Raw genomic sequence first — 23,441 nt, forward strand, 5'->3', positions numbered from 1 at the left:
GACTGTCTGCACTTGGGGGGCAACGACTGGAGTAAACATCCAAATGAGACATAATTAATTCAGGTGGTTGTCCTACAGGTTGATTCGAAAAAAAGACAGGGTTTTTTGCAAATAGACGTGCGTTGGCCGGCCCGGGTCAGCAGAGTCCACTTAACGGGCTGTGATTGGTCCAGGACCAAACTTGCACGTCGACTGCAAGTTGTAGGACAAGTTAGATGCATTTTGAAAGTTATAAAACCAAATAATCACATCCTGAACAAGTTCTAGGACCTGTAGTGCTTTTACCTAAAAAAGATCGTCTTCCCCTAAAGGTGCGTCACTCATGCATGTGTTAGTGATCTGGTCTAAGGAATTGAGTATTTTCGTGGTGAGTTTAACATGGCACTATATAGAAACACAGAGACAGACATTTGGCCATAAACATGACAGTGCAAGACTATGCAACCCCACCATTCATCATTCCAATGAGCCTCAGCCCAGCCAGCCCCCACTCTACCTACATTCCTCAGACAATAATATCCAGATGCTCCAACCCGACAACAAAATTGTACTCCTACTAGTACAAGGTAAATTACTATAAATCAAGACAAAGCTAAGCCTCTGAGGTCTGAACAGAGACAAAGGCACAGAAAGAACCGCTAAGCCCTAGCGCTGGCTGGATCAGTCCCCTCCCCTCCCACGCTCTTTATAAACCGCCCCAACCCCAGTGCCACTGCCCCACCCCACCCCCAAACCCCCATGATCTGATCCGCAAAGCTCCTGAAAGCCACCACGCCACCTTTGCTCGCTCGCCCTTCCTCTGCTCCAAGAAGCCTTTTCATTGAGCTCGATCGAGTGTTCGCTTGCCCTCCATCGCCATGATCCAAGAACTCCTCGGAGGCACGGCCATGGAGCAGCAGCAGCTCAAGTGCGCCGGGAACGCTGCGAACCACCACGGCTCGCTCCCCATGGCGCTGCAGCCCATCTCCTCCAACCCGTCCCCCACGTCCTCCTCCACCTCGTCGCGCTCCTCCACGCAGCGGTCGCCCTCGGCCGCGTCGTCGCCGCAGGGGCAGGGGCAGCAAGGGCAGCAGGGCCCGCCGGGGCCGGAGCAGGCGCCGCTGCGCTGCCCCCGGTGCAACTCCTCCAACACCAAGTTCTGCTACTACAACAACTACAACCTCACCCAGCCGCGCCACTTCTGCAAGACGTGCCGCCGCTACTGGACCAAGGGCGGCGCGCTCCGCAACGTCCCCATCGGCGGCGGCTGCCGCAAGCCGCGCCCCATGCCGGCGCCCGTCGCCAAGGCGCAGCCCTCCTCCTGCAAGTCCGTGCTCGGCATGGGCGTCGGCACCGCGCCGTCCCTCGGCCTCGGCATGGGCGTGGGCGGCGGCATGTCCTGGGCCTCCTCGCCGCAGACCGCCACCGCGCAGCTCATGGCGCTGCTCAACAGCGCCAGGGCCGGCTACGCCGGCAGCAACATGCACCGGCTTCTCGGGCTGGACACCATGGGGCAGCTCCAGGTCCTGCCGGGGTTGGCGAACGGCGGGCCGGGCATGTCGCCGTCGCTGTGGCCGCAGGCCACGCACCGGCCGACCATGCCTCCGCCACCAATGCACCTCGACTCGCACCTCGGCATGGGCTCGCTGGGGCTGGGCCAGGGCCAGGGCCACCACAACCTGCTGTCAGCGCTGGAGCTCAAGCCGCCCTCGTCTTCGCCGTCGCCGTCTTCACTCGCGGCGAGCTACTACAGCGACCAGCTGAACGCGGTGGTGAGCAACGGCGGTGCCGGGCGCCCCCACCCGTACGACACCCCGGCGTCGTCCTACCCTTGCAGCACGGCGATGTGCTCCCTCCCGCCGTCCGCGTCGACCGTCTCGGCGGCGCAGAGCAGCCACACCGTGGGGATGGACCAGCAGCCACCCACCATGTCGCTCGGCACGCAGGAGATGCAGTACTGGAGCGGCGGCCCGGCGTCGATGATGGCATGGCCGGACTTGCCCACCCTCAACGGCGCCTTCCCATGATCGACCTCGACAACGCCGGTCGACCGGCCGGCTGTTACATGCATGATGACAGCAATAGCGTAGCTCAGCTCAGTCTAGCGTCGTGTGGTTTCCTTCTCAATTATTACTTGTGTTTTCCTTTTGTTAATCAATCAGCGGGGGGTGACGTGACGAGTAACTTGGGTTTACTGTCTACTTAGTAGCTAGGTTTATCAGTATTAAGAGTAGTAACTGGTGGTGCTGGTATAGTGGTATAGTCTTCAAGCCAGGAGGGTTACTGGCAAATTATGGTGGGGTGTAGCTCAAGAAGATGTCGATCGATCGGTTTCGTTTCAAAATGTCGATGAATTAATGTGTGTTTGTGTAAGGTTACATTTCCATTTCGTGCAACCTGGTGTACATACTTATTTGTCTGCAAACTATTACTACTTCACTTTGGTCCCAAAAATGCAAAGGTACACAGGTTTGGGTGTCGCAGCTCACAAGCAAGTACTCCTGCAAAAGGATCAGCTCGTCTGTTTGCTTTCTGGCATGTACCGGACCGCCCCTGATCTGGGTTTTGGACCATGCATGGCATGGCATTGATGCTTCGCTGATTCTTGTGTCTGGAAATCAGACAGCATGTACTCCAATCGGCGCTCCGACGACTGTTTGTGTATGGGAAACATGGTAGAGTTGGTTATTGCTGTAAATTGTGGGGTATTCATGTTTGTCATAATATTTGGACTAGCACTATGGTTGAAAAAAATGCTCATGCCTAGCTGGGCACCAGTGTTCTGAAAAAATCGAGCAGCCAGAGATTTCCGGCATGGTACCTTGGTACTATCTGTTATCGGAGATACTGGCATAGATTCACCTGCGCGCTCTACTATTCAGATATAACTTCAGACTAACAACAATAATCTATGACAATACATGCTTGTATCTATATGGTTAACAAAATCACAGTATTGGTCTCCATTTTAAGACGGAGTGGTTGCTATTGCAAGCTTCTCAAATTTGGGCAAATTTGACATGATTTTGACATGATGCAGAGATACCCATCATTCGCTAACAAATTTGGGCAATCCGTGGATCGTCCATGCACCACATGAAGCTGGCATCTTTATCCCAAAAAGACGATGCATGATTGTGCGATGATGGAGAGTGTACATACGCGCTAGTTAAACGGGACCATATATATGAAGTACGTATACATACATGGACGAAGAGCATACGTCTGCTCGTTCAAAGTTTGTGTGTGAGGCCGGCATCCGGCAGGGAGCACGTCAGGCCTGCTGCACAAACTTTTTTGTTTGAATGATTCCCGTTCGTTCAAACCTTACCTCCCTGCTGCGTGTCTCCTCCTCGCCTTTATCAAGCTCTCCCTTACAGGAGAAGATAGACTGCGCAGTGGCAGGCCGGAGCGGAGCACGCAGGCACATGAGATGAGATGAGATGAGACGAGGAGCCTCCCATATGGGACACGAGACTACGCCGGTGCAGTCAAGCGTGCAGAGGGGGAGAGAGAGAGAGAGGCCATGCATGGCGATGGCACGCCAAAGCAGGCCGATACGTACATTCACCAGATCGATCAGCACTGTGGAGAGAGAGGAGGGAGAGGGGAGGGAGCATGCATGCAGCCTTCGGAAGGTGCGCGCACAATACGGCGTGGCCTGGCGCCGGCAGGTGGATTCGATTCTCCCGTCACGGCGCCCAACCAGTGAGAGAGCTCGCTCTCGTCCTCGCCGCTGCCACCACTGGCTCCGCTCCTCTCCTGCACGGTGCAGCCTTATGTTTGCTTGGGCTTGGGTTGGTGGAGAGAGAGAGACGGAGAGTAGGAGTAGCGCCCTTTTGTTTTTGTCGCTGCGTCCCACGCAACATGCATGCATGCATGCATGCATCGATCCGTCCATCCGTCCGTCCATCGCCTGGCCGAGCACCACCAACAGTGTGCTGCACCATGCGACACACACGCAGGCTAGCAAGAGAGAGTAGCTAGGGTGCAGCGGCAGAGGTGGCTAGGGGTAGGGGTAGCTAGCTTAGCTAGGGAAGGAAGGAGAGATGCATGGCAATGGCAATGTCTTGCAGGTGCGTGTCCTCTCCTCGGAACACGCATGCAAATATTCCGTCTCCATCGCCTGCATCGAGGAGCACGCTGCTTTCCTTCTACTGTGCCAGAATAGAAACCCCATAGTCTTTATCCTGTCTCAGGGAAGAAGGGTGGGTTTGTTTGTTTGTTTGTTTCTGCTCCGATCCTCGCGCGCTGGATCACCAGTTTGCTGTCGGTCATGCCTCAGTGGCCTGGGTGGAAGAATCGGTAAAGTAGCTAGTACGAGCTAGCTACCGCCGCCGTGAATAACGACGCGATTAGTACCAAGAATCAAAGACGCGATCGATGCGGTAGTATTTTTATTACTAAGGCCGTCTCCACCGCGCGATTCCATCATGTCCGGATACATCCGTTTGGGGTAGAACGAATGAATAGCGCGGCCGCAAACGGACAAATGTCCGAAATCCGTCCTTTTCGACCCATCCCCGGCCCAAACTTGCGCCGTTGGGATGAAACGAACATCGCGCAGACGGGCTCGCCGCACGCCCTTGTCCCCCCTGGCCCGCCTGTCTGGGACACAAGTAGTCCCATTCGATTCCAACGCATCCATCCCCCTCCCCCGCCCCGCCCCACCGACGGCGCCGCCGCTATTCTCCGGCCGCCTTCTCCACGCAGCTCCCGGCCGTCCATAGCCAAAGGCTGCCACCACGCCTGCGCTTTCGCCGTAGTTTAGGCCGTCGATCGGAGGAGGTTTGGCCGTCGCCGTCGTAGCCGGCGGCAAAGGAGATACGACCGCAGGCGACGTACCACGGCGGCCATGGCAGCTTCCGACGAGTGCTCCAGAGCGGCCAGTAGCCGGCGGCCGACCACACCTGCGTCGAGGTGATCATCCCGGCCACTTTGCCACCACGACCGCAAGGTGTTCGATACTTTGCCCACAAAGGTATGGACTGTGGTGATGAGTTTTTCTTCCACCACTTTATTTGTTCATCGGACGATTCATCGTCGGAAGATGAGGATCTTGTGGTGGCTGCACTGGTGGTTCACGACCAAATTCAACGGCAGCTTCCTCGGTACAAGGGGTCAGTCCCTGGCCGTGCTCCCAACCTGAACCGTAACAGGGAGAGAGGCCACACCCTACTCTATGTCGATTACTTTGCGAACACCCCGCTCTTCAAGCCGGATAAATTTCGTTGCCGTTTTCGTATGGCAAGGCATGTCTTCAATCATATCCGAGAGGGTGTGGTTGCTCATGATCCATACTTCGAGTGCAAGACGGATGCTGAAAGCACAAGTGCTCCCTAGGTGGTTTTGGTAATTAATGTCAACATATCTCTTGTTGGACTAACACTTTTATCTAGTATGTTTCAGATAAGTTCAACATTGAAGTGGCATGGACTAAAGGATGTGGGAACTCCTTCAAGATGCTAGGGACAAAGGATTGGCTAAAGCTTCAAGCTCAAGACTCTTCATTTTATATTTTACTGACCCAAGATCACAAGTCTATAGGAAAAGCCAATACTATCAAGAAGGGATGAGGTGTTGCTTAATGAGCCTCTTGTTTCAAGTGCTTAGTGATATGCTCCAAAAACCCTCAACTACTTTCCCATTTCCACACATATGTCCTAAACCTAAAGTCAAACTCGGCCCCATCGATTCTTTCTATCCGGCGCCACCGAGTTCAAATGACATAGCCACTTCCACAAATCCTAGACAAATCGGTCTCACCGATAGGGATCTCGGTCTCACCGAGATGGGATTGTAATCACTCTGTGTATGTCCATTATCAAAATCGGTCTTACCGAGTTTGAGCAATCGGTACTACCGAGATTACAATGCAAACTTCCTGGTTAACTCATTACCAAAATTGGTCCCATCGAGTTTGAGTAATCGGTCCAACCGAGTTTGCCTGACCAACTCTCTGGTTAGCTAATTACCAAAATCGGTCTCACCGAGTTTGTGTAATCGGTCTCACCGAGATTACGTTATGCCCTAACCCTAACCATATTGGTCCTACCGAGTTGCATTTCGGTCCCACCGAAAATCCTAACGGTCACTAAATTTGTTGAATCGGTCTGACCGAGTTTCACAATTCGGTCCCACCGAGTTTGGCAAGTTGTGTGTAATGGTTAGATTTTGTGTGGAGGCTATATATACCCCTCCACCTCCTCTTCATTCGTGGAGAGAGCCATCAGACTGAACCTACACTTCCAACATACATTTTCTGAGAGAGAACTACCTACTCATGTGTTGAGGCCAAGATATTCCATTCCTACCATATGAATCTTGATCTCTAGCCTTCCCAAAGTTGCTTTCCACTCAAATCTTCTTTCCACCAGATCCAAATCCTATGAGAAAGAGTTGAGTGTTGGGGAGACTATCATTTGAAGCACAAGAGCAAGGAGTTCATCATCAACGCACCATTTGTTACTTCTTGGAGAGTGGTGTCTCCTAGATTGGCTAGGTGTCACTTGGGAGCCTCCGACAAGATTGTGGATTTGAACCAAGGAGTTTGTAAGGGCAAGGAGATCGCCTACTTCGTGAAGATCTACCGCTAGTGAGGCAAGTCCTTCGTGGGCGACGGCCATGGTGGGATAGACAAGGTTGCTTCTTCGTGGAACCTTCGTGGGTGGAGCCCTCCGTGGACTCGCGCAACCGTTACCCTTCGTGGTTTGAAGTCTCCATCAACGTGGATGTACGATAGCACCACCTATCGGAACCACGCCAAAAACATCCGTGTCTCCAATTGCGTTTGATTTCTCCAAAACCTTTCCCTTTACATTCTTGCAAGTTGCATGCTTTACTTTCCGCTGCTCATATACTCTTTGCATGCTTGCTTGCTATATATTGTGAATGTTAAACTTATGCCTAAACTCCACTTAAACTTAAAAAGGTTAAAAACTGCAACTTTGGTACTTAGTGTCTAATCACCCCCCCTCTAGACACCTCTTCTCAAGGTCCTACAAGTGGTATCAGAGCATTGGTCTTCATTGCCTTGGTTGAATCACCATTGAAGGAGGATGGATGAGTCTACTTTGGGGAGTCTTAGACATAGAGTGCCTATTCTTGATGGAGAGTATTTTCATGAGTGGAAAAATGAGATGCTTGTAATTTTCAATCAATATCATTTGAACAAGTATATTGTTAGCCCTTGTGCACCTCATGTTGATCCTATGCATCCTACTCTTGATGAGTCAATTGACATGATTAGGAATCTTAGAACTGCCGAACTTATTATTAGAGGATTGCCTAGAAACTTGATTGGATGTTTGCCTACTCTTGAGTGTGCCTAGACTATATGGAAATTTCTTGAGGAACGATTTCCAAATTACTCCTTGAAAAATCTAGATGAAATTCTCCATAAGTCTATTGCTTTGAGTAAGATGAATACTAGTGATCCTATGTTTGGTGATCGTTTATTTGAACTTACAAACCTTATGCGTGCCAAAGGAGATGTTGGAATTATTAGTGATATTATTTCCGAAGCTATAAAAATTCATAGACAAGATCATTGTCAAACTCACTCTAACGAATCACCCTCTCTAGGATTTGATTCACCACATGATAATGTTGAACATGGATACTATGATGAGGATGATGATAGTGACTTCGATCTTGATGATGCAATGAGACACTTTGGTCTTATGGAAAATCTTCAGGGATATATGTCAGGAGGAAAGGAATGGGTTCTTGATAGTGGATGTACCGATCATATCACCGGAGATAAAGACATGTTCCATGAGCTTGCTGAGAACGATGGTCCTCGAAAGTATGTCACTTTCAGTAACAACTCAAAGGGTAAGGTGGTTGGCCTCGGTAAGGTGGCCATATCACATTATAGCTCCATACAAAATGTCATGCTCGTTGAATCTCTTGGTTACAACCTACTTTCAGTATCTAGACTTGCTGATTTCGGTTTCAATGTTCTATTTACTGAAGTAGATTGTCAAGTGTTTCGTCGAGACAATCATAAAATGGTCTTTACCGGTATACGTAGAGGTGATCTTTACATTGTTGATTTCACTAAAAAGGCCCAACCTAAAACTTGCTTCATTGCAAAATCCTCAAAAGGTTGGTTATGGCATAGACGACTAGGTCACGTTGGCATGAGAAACCTTGACAAGCTTATTAAAGGGAATCATATCCTTGGTGTAAACGATGTCATATTTGATAAGGATAGACTTTGCAGTGCTTGTCAAGCAGGTAAACAGGTTGGAGGAAGGCATCCCGTGAAGAACATCATGACCACAAAGAGGCCACTTGAGCTACTTCACATGGATCTTTTTGGTCCCAACTCTTACAAGAGTCTCGGTGGAAATTCTTTTGGTCTAGTTATAGTTGATGATTTTTCAAGATTTATGTGGGTGTTATTTCTCGATGATAAATCACAGGTCCAAAAGATCTTCAAAAACTTCGCTAGGAAGGCCCAAAACCAATTTGAAGTGAAGATCAAGAAGGTTCGCAGCGACAACGGAACGGAGTTCAAGAACGCAAATGTGGACACCTTTCTTGACGAAGAAGGGATTTCACACGAGTTCTCGGCTACGTACACACCTCAACAAAATGAATTTGTTGAGAGGAAGAACCGGACGCTCATCGAAATGGCGAGAACGATGCTTGATGAGTACAAGACGCCAAAGCACTTTTGGGCAGAAGCGGTTGAGACAGCTTGTCATGCAACAAATCGCTTGTATCTTCACAAGCTACTCGGCAAGACGGCATACGAGCTCCTCACCGGTAACAAACCCCAAGTTGGATACTTTCGAGTATTCGGCTCAAAGTGCTACATTCTTGATAAGCATCGTCATTCTAAATTTGCTCCTAAGTCTCATGAAGGTTTCCTACTAGGTTATGGCTCAAACTCTCACACTTACCGTGTCTACAACAATTTCACCCGAAAGGTTGAAGAGACGGTGGATGTGAAGTTTGATGAATCTAACGGCTCGCAAGTAGAGAAATTGCCAATTGATGTAGGAGACAAAGATCCTTTGGAAGCAATCCAAGACTTGTCTATTAGCAAGGTCCGTCCAACGGAGGTGAAGGAGAGTACCTCGTTCGTCCAAGTGGAAGCTTCTACTTCACAACAAGGTGAACCAAGAGTTGATACGGAAGCATCCACAAGTGGGACACACCAAGATGAAGAAAACGAGGAAGCACATCAAGATGAACGTCAACAACCTCCTTCTCCACCATGACAAGAGAACGACAATGCCAACAATGAAGAAGGCCAAGAAGAAGAACAAGATGAAGAAGAAGTTCAACCAAGATCCAAGCAAAAGCTTTCACGAGTTCGAGCAAGAATTGCTAAAGACCATCCCGTCGAGCAAATCTACAATAATATTCAAACCGGGAGAATCACTCGCTCTAAAACTCGTTTAGCTAACTTTTGTGAAAACTATTCTTTCATCTCTAGCATTGAACCTATGAAGGTCGAAGAAGCATTGGAAGATCCAGATTGGATAAATGCTATGCATGAAGAGCTACACAACTTTGAGAGGAACCAAGTGTGGACATTGGTTGAGAAGCCCGACAACAACCACAACATCATCGGTACCAAAATGGGTGTTTCGCAAAAAGCAAGATGAAGATGGACAAGTAGTTCACAACAAAGCACGTCTTGTCGCCCAAGGCTACACACAAGTCGAAGGTATGGACTATGGTGAGACTTATGCTCCCGTTGCTAGACTTGAGTCCATTCACATCTTACTTGCCTATGCTAATCACCATGATATCACCTTGTACCAAATGGACATTAAAATTGCTTTTCTAAATGGTGAAATAGAGGAGGAAGTTTATGTTAAGCAACCTCCCGGCTTCGTCAATCCTAAGAAACCAAATCATGTTTACAAACTTCACAAAGCTCTTTATGGTCTTAAACAAGCTCCTAGAGCATGGTATAAATGCTTGACCAAGTTCCTTATTGAAAAAGGCTTTGAAATTGGGAAAATTGATTCTACTCTTTTTACTAAAAGGGTTAATGGAGAACTCTTTGTGTGCCAAATTATGTTGATGATATTATATTTGGTTCAACTAACCCTCATTTTAGTGAAAAGTTTGGGAAGCTAATGTCGGAGAAGTTTGAGATGTCTATGATGAGTGAACTCAAATTCTTTCTTGGGTTGCAAATCAAGCAAACTAAGGAAGGTACTTTTGTTTCTCAAACGAAGTACACAAAGGACTTATTCAAGAAGTTCAATATGCAAGAATGCAAAGGTATGACAACACCCATGCCTACTAGTCGACATCTTGACTTAACCAAAGATGGTGAACCGGTTGATCAAAAGGTTTATCGCCCTATGATTGGTTCATTGTTATATCTATATGCTTCACGTCCCGATATTATGCTAAGTGTGTGCATGTGTGCACGATATCAAGCTGCTCCTAAAGAATGTCATCTTAAGGCCGTGAAAAGGATAGTGAGATACTTAATTCATACACCAAATTTTGGCATTTGGTATCCTAAGAGGGCCTCTTTCGATCTTGTTGGCTACTCCGACTCGGACTATGTCGGAGACAAGGTTGATAGAAAGTCCACTTCGGGTACTTGTCAATTTCTTGGTAGATCTCTTGTGTCTTGGTCCTCCAAGAAACAAAACTCGGTATCCTTATCCACCGCCGAAGCGGAATACATTGCCGCTGGTTCATGTTGTGCTCAATTACTTTGGATGACCCAAACTCTTAAAGATTATGGGATATATGTGAAATATGTTCCATTGCTTTGTGACAACGAAAGTGCTATCAAAATTGGTCATAATCCTGTGCAACATTCTCGAACTAAGCATATTGAAGTTCGTCATCATTTCATTCGAGATCATGTTGCTAAGGGGACATTGATCTTAAGCATGTTCGCACCGAAAAGCAATTAGCGGATATATTCACTAAACCTCTTGATGAGAAAGTGTTTTGCAGGTTGAGAGGAGAATTGAACATCATTGATGCTTCAAACTTGGAGTAGAAACTCCATTGGATACATGCAAGACATGAGCTTATGACTAATCCTTGATATCTCTCTTATGATGAAAATCTTATGTCTTGGATATATTTGTATCTTGCATGTTATCTGACTCATGTAGGTACTTGGATGACTCTAATTCCATGAGGTTGTAACCTACTCATATCTTGAGCAATCTCTACATCACCAAGTTTCTACACAAAGGTGGTTGAAGCCAAGGAAGCACGAAACCATTCAAACATATCCTTTGACAAATTCTATGTTGAGCTTCATGATTGTCATTTTTGGATACACAAGTGCTCTTCCTTGCAAGAACTAACCCATGTAGGTAGATGGACTCAAATTCCAAGTGGTGCTCCCAACTCTTGATGAGCTACATCAACCTTGAGCAAGCCACACAAGTTCAACTACATGGACATCACCACCAACCAAGGTATGTTATTCCATCTTAGAGAAGCTTTACTCCAAGTCATGAGCTAAAGCAACTCGACAAGATGTGAATACATCAAGATGCTTAAACGAAAAATGGCAACCCCATTTTGAGCTTAAACAATGAGTATGACCTATGATCAAGTGATCTCACTTGACTCCTAAGTCAACATACTCTAACATAGGTGACTTTGTTGTTGGCCATCTCTAGATGAAGTTCTCTTGTGTTCTTTTCTGAGTTTTTGCATTTGTCTCATGCATATGTGTTTCCCCTTTCAAAAAAAACTTCATCTAGATTTCTTTCTGTTTGCTCTGTGTTTTCAGCATCCAATTCATTGCATATCATTTAGTAAATTCCTTGCAAATCTTTGTGAGATCTTATTAGTGTAGTGAGCTGAGGTGACAAGTGTTTTCTCTGCGAGGAACTCGGTTACACCAATTTGTTATTTTCGGTCCAACCGAATCCTTTCGGTCCAACCGAAGCATACCACTCGGTGCCACCGATTTCACCACAGGAAAAACAGTTTGCCACTTATTCTGTGTTTTTTCTGATCTAGCTCCACTCAATGAATCTTGTCCTCTACAAGCATCACATTTTTATCTTTGCCTTGTACTGTGACTCAAGGACCAAACCCATTCGACAGATTCCAGAAAACCCTTCTTGGAAATTGATGTCAAAGGGGAAGAGAGAGATCACATTAAAGCTTATCATTTAGAGAGAGATCACATCAGAAAATATATCACCTCCTCAGGGGGAGAGAAAGATCTCCAGGGGAGAGAATACTCAAGTAGTACTTCTCAAGGATCCTAGATGCTTGGTGTTCAAGAGGAGAGATGCCACATGTCTTCTTGAGGGGAAAGACATGTTCAATGTGCTTATTTGCATTAGCTTGCATTAGCTCTGTTCATTTATATCTTTCAGCTCTGATTTTTTGTTCCCTATCTTCTCCCAATATCCCATGCTAGATTCAGGGGGAGCAAGACATCTAAGGGAAAGAAATCATTTAAATTCATTGCATATCTTTACTCATGGGGACATGTCTAATCAAATGTGGTACTTTGTACTCACTCTCTACATGTCATCCTAGTCTTGGTATTCTTGTGGATTCTTCTGTTTGCTCTGGCTAGTAGATGTATCTGTGTTATCTAACCTTGTTTACACAGGTACATTCCATTCTAAGCCAACTCAAGACTACAAGGTAAGTATATGCATCACAATCATGTGTATGAGGAATTCTTGCTGATGTACATACTGTTTGCAAGAAGGACTCATGGGCATGAAGGTATTTCCTTTAATACTTTTTGCTCTGATGCATATGGCCAAGATACATGTAACACATTGCCTGCTCTATCATGGTTATGCTCTCACATGCTTCTATTCCATATTCACATGATTGCATACATGTAGGGGGAAGGGGGAGCCTATGCTTGTACATGTCTTTCCAAAGCTTTACTTGCTACTCTTTATATCTTTATCTAAAGCTTTGATGTATGTTGTCATCAATTACCAAAAAGGGTGAGATTGAAAGCACAAGTGCTCCCTAGGTGGTTTTGGTAATTAATGTCAACATATCTCTTGTTGGACTAACACTTTTATCTAGTATGTTTCAGATAAGTTCAACATTGGAGTGGCATGGACTAAAGGATGTGGGAACTCCTTCAAGATGCTAAGGACAAAGGATTGGCTAAAGCTTCAAGCTCAAGACTCTTCATTTTATATTTTAGTGATCCAAGATCACATTGAGTCTATAGGAAAAGCCAATACTATCAAGAAGGGATGAGGTGTTGCTTAATGAGCCTCTTGCTTCAAGTGCTTAGTGATATGCTCCAAAAACCCTCAACTACTTTCTCATTTCCACACATATGTCCTAAACCTAAAGTCAAACTTGGCCCCACCGATTCTTTCTATCCGGCGCCACTGAGTTCAGATGACATAGCCACTGCCACAAACCCTAGGCAAATCGGTCTCACCGATAGGGATCTCGATCTCACCGAGATGGGATTGTAATCTCTCTGTCTATGTCCATTATCAAAATCGGTCTTCCCGAGTTTAAGGAATCAGTACTACTGAGATTACAATGCAAACTTCCTGGTTAACTCATTACCAAAATCGGTCCCATCGAGTTTGAGTAATCGGTCCAACCGAGTTTGCCTGACCAACTCTCTGGTTAGCTAATTACCAAAATCGGTCTCACCGAGTTTGTGTAATCGGTCTCACCGAGATTACGTTATGCCCTAACCCTAACCATATCGGTCCTACCGAGTTGCATTTTGGTCCCACCGAAAATCCTAACAGTCACTAAATTTGCTGAATCGGTCTGACCGAGTTTCACAATTCGGTCCCATCGAGTTTGGCAAGTTGTGTGTAACGGTTAGATTTTGTGTGGAGGCTATATATACCCCTCCACCTCCTCTTAATTCATGGAGAGAGCCATCAGACTGAACCTACACTTCCAGCATACATTTTCTGAGAGAGAACTACCTACTCATGTGTTGAGGCCAAGATATTCCATTCCTACCATATGAATCTTGATCTGTAGCCTTCCCCAAGTTGCTTTCCACTCAAATCTTCTTTCCACCAGATCCAAATCCTATGAGAGAGAGTTGAGTGTTGGGGAGACTATCATTTGAAGCACAAGAGCAAGGAGTTCATCATCAACGCACCATTTGTTACTTCTTGGAGAGTGGTGTCTCCTAGATTGGCTAGGTGTCACTTGGGAGCCTCCGACAAGATTGTGGAATTGAACCAAGGAGTTTGTAAGGGCAAGGGGATCGCCTACTTCATGAAGATCTACCGCTAGTGATGCAAGTCCTTCATGGGCGACGACCATGGTGGGATAGACAAGGTTGCTTCTTCGTGGACCCTTCGTGGGTGGATCCCTCCGTGGACTCGCGCAACCGTTATCCTTCGTGGGTTGAAGTCTCCATCAACGTGGATGTACGATAGCACCACCTATCGAAACCATGCCAAAAACATCTGTGTCTCCAATTGCGTTTGATTCCTCCAAAACCCTTCCCTTTACATTCTTGCAAGTTGCATGCTTTACTTTTCGCTGCTCATATACTCTTTGCATGCTTGCTTGCTATATATTGTGAATGTTAAACTTGTGCCTAAACTCCACTTAAACTTAAAAAGGTTAAAAACTGCAACTTTGGTACTTAGTGTCTAATCACCCCCCCCCCCTCTAGACACCTCTTCTCAAGGTCCTACAGATGCCCTTGGCAAGCTTGGATTCTCCTCTTACCAGAAATGCACTGCGGCCATCCGCATGCTTGCATATGGAATTCCAGGCGATCTGGTGGATGAGTATGTGCGTATGAGTGAGACAACATGTCTGATGTCAATGTACAAGTTCTGCGAGGCTGTAATCGGGGTGTTTGGCCCTGAGTACTTGAGGCAGCCAACTGCCGCTGATACAGAGAGATTGTTGGCGACCAATGCAGCTAGAGGCTTTTCAGGCATGCTTGGCAGCACAGATTGTATGTGCTGAGAGTGGAAGAACTGTCCATTTGCTTGGCAGAGCCAGTACAATGGGCATGTCAAAGCTTGCACTGTCATATTAGAAGTGGTGGCTTCGCAAGATCTTTGGATATGGCATTCTTTCTTCGGCATGGCAGGTTCTCACAATGATATCAACGTGCTGTAGCGTTCTCTAGTCTTCACAAGTCTTGCAGAAGGCCACTCCCCACCTATCAACTTTGAGATCAATGGCCACCAGTACACAAGGGATACTATCTAGCTGATGGTATATATCCTCACTGGTCAACTTTTGTGAAGACAATCTCGAAGCCCCAAGGTGAGAGGAGAAAGAGATTTTCCCAAATGCAAGAGAGTGCTAGAAAGGATGTGGAACGTGCTTTTGGTGTGCTTCAATCCCGATGGGGTATCGTTCAATACCCTACACTGTCATGGGATGAAAGGGAGCTTTGGGAGGTGATGACTGCTTGTGTGATCATGCACAACATGATCGTCGAGGACGAGTGTGATGATAGTATCTTCGACCAAGGATTTGATTTTCAAGGTGACAATGTTGAGCCCCTGCACCAAGAACCGGCTGCGTTTCATCAGTTTGTCCAGTTCCATCGTGAGCTGCATGATTGGCACACTCATTTGGATCTTCAAAATGACTTGGTTGAGCACGTGTGGGATCATATTGGCAACCAATAGATGTATTGGTTCATTTCATGTTCATTCAAGACAATTTCGATTTGGTTGTAAAACTATTTTTATTAGAGACAACTTCGATTGGGTTGTAAAACTATTTTATTTTTCAAAATATTTGAACGCGCAAACTTGCTTTGATATGAAAATATGGGCATTTAGGCCCTGGCGGACGGAATGGGGCAAACGAATGCGGCAGCGCGCTGGGCGCACGACCACCGCATCCTAGGACATGCCTGGACACGACCCCATCGCCCTACCCAAACGGACAGAATCCGGGCAAAATGAATGTCTGTTTGGGGTCGCGGGATGGAGTTGGCCTAAGAGCAACTCCAATGGGGCGACCCATTTCGTCTGCCGCCGTTCATTTGGATAGGCGCGGACAAAAGAGGAGGCCCAATGCGCCGACCCAATCCCAAAACGTGTCCGCTTCACGTCCGCGCCGACGCATTTGCGGCCCAAATTTGCGCCCCAAATGCGTCGGCCCGGACGCGAAATGGACGCCACGCGCGCCTTCTCGGTGTTCGCCACGGCCCCGCCTGGCGGTTGTCCAATTGCCCGCCACCTTGCCGGTCAGCTTAATTTATGACCCCGGGCCCACGCGTCAGCAACGGTGGTCGTCCTTTTTTAAGCCGACCGTACAGCGGGGTCGTCCTCATCTAGCCCCCATCCTCATCTAGCCACATTCGCTCCCCCGTCACCGGCAAGCACACCCTAGCCAACCTTAGCTACCCCAGCCGTGCCAAATGGGGCTCTTCTCCGGCGCCGGCAGCAGCAGCAAGTCGAAGGGCAAGGCCCCCGCCGTCCCTTTCCCCACGGAGTTCATCCCGCCTCGGCCTGCGCCGGCTCGCTAGCAGAGGCAGCGTGAACATGCCCGTGCACCAGGCGGAGTAGCACTAGCAGCACCGCATGCCTCTGCCATACCCCGACACCATCCTGCCGCAGGACTGGCATCTGGATCTGGAGAGGATCCCAGTGCTGGCGGCACCACGGCCGGTTAGGGCGCACGAGGAGGAGGTGCATCGCCGGCGAGCGCTGCTGATGCTAGAGCAGCGCCGCGACCCCGCCTACACAACCGACCCGCCCAACTGGGCGAGATGGTTTGCATTCGAGCACGAGAAGACGAGGGGACGGGGCGTGCGCGAGGTCGACCGCAGCTTGCCGCCGCCCCAGCTCATCACCCGCGGGGAAGACCAGGCGGCAGAGGACGCCTACCAGGAAGCATTGGCGGCCGTCTACCGGGAGAGCGAGGAGGACGAGCGGCGCAGGGCTGAGGTGCCATAGGAAGAGGAGGCTCGGTACGAGGCGGCCATGGCGCAGGCCATGGCCCTCTCCGCGGCGGGCGACTGCATGGTGCCGTCGGTGGCCCCGCTGTCCCCTCCCCACCACCTTGTCAAAGCCGAGCCGCAGCCGCAGCCGGAGCCCATCGAGCACTACTCCTGGACGGGAGTAGTGCGCGAGTGGGTCAGTGCGCCGCCGGTCTGGCTGGGGGCGATGCCGGCGCAGGAGGCGGCGTACCTCGAGCACTGGCGCCAGATATGGGTGGCCGAGGAGCACCGCGGCGACGAGTACCTGGAGATGCTCGAGCATGACATCGAGGCTGAGGAGGAGGCGCGCCAGGCCGCGGCACAGCCCGTGGCGGCACTGCCCGCGCCAGCACAGCCCGCGCTCGACATGAACGCACTCTAGAATACGACGTTCCCCTAGGCCGGCCTGACACCGACGCTCATCGACCACACGGATCCCGAGGACAACGACAATGCCTAGGGCAGCGCACCGGCGCATAGTTTAGTTTATTTTTATTTTTCTTAAATGCAAATGTGGACGCGTGGACTCCCGCCGGCCTTTCGTGGTCGGCTTTAATGTTTAAGTAATGTTGCTTTATTTTAAATATGCATGCATGCTTTTTTTTCTAGCACCGTCAAAATGGGTCGCGGCAGCGTTGGGCGCACGCGCCGACCCAAATGCGGAAGCGAGCGTTCGTGCCCGCCTGGCCGACCCAAACGGACAAAAAGCGGATAAAATAGCCATCCATTTGGGTCGGTCATTGGAGTTGCTCTAAGGCCAACTCCAGCGCGCGACCACATCCCGTCCAGCCCCGTCCGTTTGGTTCAAAATGGACAGACCCCACGGCCCAACGCGCGACGGCCTGGACCCATCTGGTCCGTTTTGTGTCCGGGCCGACCCATTTCGAGCGCAAACATGCACCGGGTTTGGGTCGCGGCAGACAGAAAACGGACACGCCGCTTGTCCTCTTCGGGGTCGCGTGGCAGGCGGCCACCTACCTCCCACCGCCCAACATCAATGCGCTCGCATGACCGGCCCCACCTGTCATCCGCCCAGGCGCGTGGTAGGCGTCCTTCTTAAATGGGAAGCCGTGGACCGGTCGTAGTCCACGCTCCCACTCCAGACGCCTGCGGCCTCCTCGAAACCAGACACCCAAATCCCCAAACCCTATCTCTTCCTTCCCCTTCCTCGAGGTCGCCGACCGCCCGCAGCCATGGTCCGGTGGAGCTTCGGCCGCAAGGGGGCGCACGACCACGAGGCTGGCTCGTACTCGGGCCGCCGCCACCGCGGCGTCAAAGAGGAGCCCGCACCACCACCACGCAGGGCCCCCGTGCCTCCCACATTCTCCATCGCGCCTGCGGCCGGCGGTGAGCGCGACCGACACTACATCAACGCGGATGTGTGTCATCGTTATTGGGAGACGAGGACGCCGCTTCCCTGGAGCGACGTGCATCTGCCCAATAACTGGCACTTGTCCGTGGATCGGGTGCCCATCCCACCGGTGCCTTTGAGCATTCGAGCGCGTTGCGAGGAGATCGAACGCCGCCGCCGCCTCCTGCCCGACAACCTCTACTACGACCCCAGGTACACCATCACTCCGCCCTCTGGGACACATGGTTCCAGGATGAGCACGACACGTGGCACGCCTCCTTCTTTGTCGGCACCTCGTCGGGGCCGCGGTGGCCACGTGAGCGTCGCACGCGCGCTCCAAGCCCTCCCCAAGTGCGCGGGCGCAGGGTGGTGCGCTGCATCACGCCGACACCATCACCGTCGCCCTCTCCGTCGCCACCACCACCTCCTCGCATGACAGAGGAGGAGGAGGCCAGGCTGCTTCAACATGTCATGGAAGACTCCATGAACACGCACGACGAGCACCAATTCGACGGCCTGGAGACTGCGCTGGCACTCTCTGCCACCGACGACATGGCCTCTCCCGAGCTGGAGATGGTGCCCGTCGAGGAGAAGGTAAGGAGCGAGGAGGTGCTGGAGGAGAAGCCCGTCGCCACGTTCCACTTGGGCCTGGTGGGCCAGCGGTGGAGCTGGTCGTGCACGGCTCCGGACATGGCCGATGCTGTGGGGCCGTGAACTGGTGCCCCATGCCGCCGTGATCACCGGAGTGCCAGCCGTCGCCACAGGAGGAGGTGGTGCAGGCACCTCCCACCTTCCAGCAAGCTCCCGTCTACCAGGCACCTCCGCCCCACCTCTGGACGCCGCCAGCCTACGTCGACCTCGTCAGCGACGAGGATGACAACGGCGATGCGTGAGAAGACGGCGATGGCCACGACATCGACGGGCACAGCAGGAGCGCGTGGGCGGCGGTTTCCTTTTGTTTTTTTATGTTAATTATGTTCGTGAACTGTGGAACTGGGCCATTTTGTGGCCATAACCCCAAATTATGTTTATGTTTTTATGTTTGTGTTTATTTTATTTTTTCCGCATTTTATTATATTTTTTGTGTTTTTTAATCACGTCCACCCCAAGCATGATTTGGGGTGCGGCCACGCGTTGGGCGCACCGACAACCCAACGGACCCAAGCGGACATGGGCCGCCCCAATCGGACGAAAATAGGCCAAAACGGACGTCAGTTTGGGGTCGTGCGCTGGAGTTGGCCTAAGGGCATCTCCAAGTTATACCCGGGAACCTGCTGCAACCGTTCAGACCGTGTTGTCTGGACTATGAAAGCCATCCGACGCTTACTTGTATTGGTCCGCGAGGCGGTCCGGACGTGATTTCTCCCCGAAATTGAAGACAAAAGTGTGGGAGATTTACAGGAGTCAAGACACCCGAAATGTTGGACTCCGACACTGCCGGCCCACCCAACCCCCCCTCCCGGTCCTATTTCTTCCACTCCGCCCTTTCTCCCCCTTAATTTGCATCCGCACCCTCCACCTCTGTCGCCATTGCTGTTTGTCTCCGGCCGCCACAGAGGCATTGCCGGACGTCCACAACCAGCAATGACGCGCCCCCTCGTCGTTCCGATGGAGCTTTCCGCCCTGGAGCCATTTGTACCCAGGTACACTCCGCCCCCTGTCGATGACCTCCATGGCGGACACCACGCCCGATAGGTGTTCGGTCAAATGTCAATGAGCTTGTTTTCAAATGATATGTATTTTTTAGAGTATGAAGGATGGTGAGCTACTCGATGATGGAGGATGCTACGTCTTGAGCTTGCGTTGGTTTTCCTTGAAGAGGAAAGGGTGATGCAGCAATAGTAGCGTAAGTATTTCCCTCAGTTTTTGAAAACCAAGGTATCAATCCAGTAGGAGGCTCCTCAAAAGTCCCACGCACCTACACAAACAAACAAGAAATCGCAACCAACGCAATAAAGGGATTGTCAATCCCTTCACGGCCACTTGCGAAAGTGAGATCTAATAGAGATAATATGATAAGATAAATATATTTTTGGTATTTTATAATATAGATTGGAAAAGTAAAGATGCAAATAAAAGTAGATTGAAAGCTTATATGATAAAAGATAGACCCGGGGGCCATAGGTTTCACTAGTGGCTTCTCTCAAGATAGCATAAGTATTACGGTGGGTGAACAGATTACTGTCGAGCAATTGATAGAAAAGCGAATAATTATGAGATTATCTAGGCATGATCATGTATATAGGCATCACGTCCGTGACAAGTAGACCGACTCCTGCCTGCATCTACTACTATTACTCCACACATCGATTGCTATCCAGCATGCATCTAGAGTATTAAGTTCATAAAGAACAGAGTAACGCATTAAGAAAGATGACATGATGTAGAGGGATAAACTCATGCAATATATAAACCCCATCTTTTTATCCTCGATGGATACAATACAATACGTGCCTTGCTGCCCCTGTTGTCACTGGGAAAGGACACCGCAAGATTGAACCCAAAGCTAAGCACTTCTCCCATTGCAAGAAAGATCAATCTAGTAGGCCAAACCAAACTAATAATTCGAAGAGACTTGCAAAGATAACTCAATCACACATAAAAGAATTCAGAGGAGATTCAAATATTTCTCATAGAGAAACTTGATCATAAACCCACAATTCATCGGATCTCAACAAACACACCGCAAAAAGAGTTACATCGAATAGATCTCCAAGAAGATCGAGGAGAACATGGTATTGAGATTCAAAGAGAGACAAGAAGCCATCTAGCTAATAAATATGGACCCGAAGGTCTGTGGTAAACTACTCACAACTCATCGGAGAGGCTATGGTTGTTGGGGGTTGGGGGCGACATATGCCAAAGGATGGCTTATCATGGTGGGAGCGAGTAGAATGTCCCCGGTGCCTGGAAGCAGGATGAGGCGTAGACACGAACGCCGGCGTACTTTACCCAGGTTCGGGGCTCTCCTAGGAGATAACACCCCTAGTCCTGCTCTGCGGGGTCTCCGCATGATCACTAAAGCACAAGTGATACAAAGTTGCTCCTTGAGCTGTATGCTAGAGGTAGGAGAAGGCAAGGCTAGCTCTCTCCTGCTCTAGGGAAGTGGCTAGGTCTAATGGGGTGGGAACCCTTTGTATGGGTGCCCTGGGGGGGTATATAGGCCTACACCCCAGGGGTACAATGGTAATCTGGCCGGCTCCTGGGCTTGGCTGTCAATGTCTCCGGCCTCCAGCTTCTACGCCGACTACTGGGGCCTGCCGCCTGGTGGGCCTCGTTGACTGGTCTGGTACGGAGCCGACAGGCCGCTCCTGCCGCAGGCGGGTCTGGTTGGTGGCTGCTCACTGTAGCCGTGCTGCTAATGACGCGGGCTTGGTCAACTTAGTGTGGCTATAGTCCCGCCGCCTGGCAGGAGATCACTGTAGCCACACCTGGTCTCATCAGGTTAATGGTGCACTTGCTTCGAGGGAAGGGACGGCCGCCTGCTGGAGGCCGGCCTTCCCATGGTCCGACTGGTTCAGCGTATGTCATCTTCCGAGATGTCACTGCCCAATAGGGCCCGCGGCCTGCGGGCCATACTAACAGGCCGTCGTGGGGAACAGGGCTCCGCCTGTCCGGACTGACGTCAGGGGGAAGTGGCAACAGTGCCACGTCATGCGGAGATCTCCGCCTGTACAGGGCACTGTGGCCACGCCAAGCCCAAGATTCGGGGGTGAGGGGCTTCACTGTAGCCACGCCCTATCTCGTCCTCTTGATGGGGGTACAAACTCTGAGGGTGCGAGGTGGTCGCCTGCTCGACGCCGTCCTCCCTAGAAGCCGACTGATAGGAGCCGGTTGCTCGTGGTGCCATCTGTAGGTGGTTGGTCGTCCTCTAGGGGCCGGCCGTAGGGCTAGCCGGCCCCGGAGGGCGGAGCTTCAGCTTGGGGCACTGCGGAGCGAGGGCGGCCCAAAGTTTTGATATGCTCAGGGACTCGGGTGAGGCTACCCGTGGCCCATTACTCCGACAATGGTGTTGATGTAGAAGCCCTCCATGGTTGATTCCCCCTCCAGCGGAGCATCGGTGAAGGCTCCAAGATGGGATCTCACGGATACAGAAGGTTACGGCGGTGGAAATAGTTTTTCATGGTCGCTTCTGATGTTTTCGGGGTACATGGGTATATATAGGAGGAAGAAGTAGGTCGGTGGACGCCTGAGGGGCCCATGAGACAGGGGGCGCGCCCAGTAGGGGGGGCACCCTCCACCCTTGTGTCCGCCTCGATTATTTCTTGACTTCCACTCCAAGTCCTCTGGATCATGTTTGTTCCAAAAAGATCAGTCCCGAAGGTTTCATTCCGTTTGGACTCCGTTTGATATTCCTTTTCTTCGAAACACTGAAATATTCCTTTTGTTACTTCTATGTTGAGAACGTTGATCCGACTATCGAATTCATCAACCTGCTGGCCTACGAGGCCGGCTCCCCCACCGGGCTTTGGCCCAACTGGGGCTACAAGCCGAAGCCGGTGTCGACGGACGCGGCGGCCGCCATCGCCCGGCTCCGAGTGCTCCAGGAGTCGGAGGGCCTCGTGGCCTCCGACCTCCTCATCGCCTTTGTCGAGCGCCGAGTCCTCCCGCTCCAGGGCCGCCCTCATCTGATCTTCCGGATGAGCGGGCACCGCGACCCAAGCCGGCTGTGCACGAAGGAGATGCTGACTGCCGAGGTCGCGCGGATGGTGAACGAGATCTCCGACCTCAAGGTGTCGGAGGGAGACTGGCGGTTCGGGAAGCGGCCATATTCCCGCGACGACCCGCCGCCTGCCGTAAGTCCCTTGATTTCTTCCTTCAGCTCTATTTTTCAGTCTTGTTCTTATCTTGATGCGCCTCCCTTCTGGAGTGCAGATATATATGTCCGAGGCGACGGCCGCCGTCGTGGGGCCGGGTGGCGACTACCTGCCGGACAGGGCAATGAGTGATGTGGAAGACCCCGACTTGGGGGCGGCCGCCTTGACGGACGACGCAACAGGCGGCAGCAACGGAGCAGGCGGCTCCGAGGAGGGCGGCGGCATGGACACCTGGCCCGATAACGACGACGATGAAGACGAGCCATGCCCTATCCGGAGCACGGCCAACACCGGCGCAGACCCCTCTACTAGGCCGCCCGCCCGTGGCGGCAAACGCAAGCGGAAGCAAGGCGATGCCCTGTTTCGCAGCGCGCCGAAGAAGCCCAAGAACCCGGCCGCGGCGACC

General features: G+C 50.6%; 1 protein-coding gene across 1 annotated transcript; it reads left to right on the forward strand.

Moving 5' to 3' along the window:
• Window positions 1-725: 725 nt before the first annotated feature.
• Window positions 726-2,141, forward strand: LOC119311930 (dof zinc finger protein DOF3.2-like). The gene has a single exon (XM_037587647.1). The coding sequence runs from the start codon at window positions 858-860 to the stop codon at window positions 2,004-2,006; it is 1,149 nt and encodes a 382-aa protein (XP_037443544.1). The 5' UTR covers window positions 726-857; the 3' UTR covers window positions 2,007-2,141.
• Window positions 2,142-23,441: the final 21,300 nt, after the last annotated feature.

Source organism: Triticum dicoccoides, chromosome 5B (genome assembly GCF_002162155.2).
Source record: "Triticum dicoccoides isolate Atlit2015 ecotype Zavitan chromosome 5B, WEW_v2.0, whole genome shotgun sequence".
Lineage (NCBI taxonomy): Eukaryota > Viridiplantae > Streptophyta > Magnoliopsida > Poales > Poaceae > Triticum > Triticum dicoccoides.

Excerpts from the sequence above, each read along its gene's own strand:
- LOC119311930 (XM_037587647.1), top strand. The coding sequence starts at position 858 with ATGATCCAAGAACTCCTCGGAGGCACGGCCATGGAGCAGCAGCAGCTC.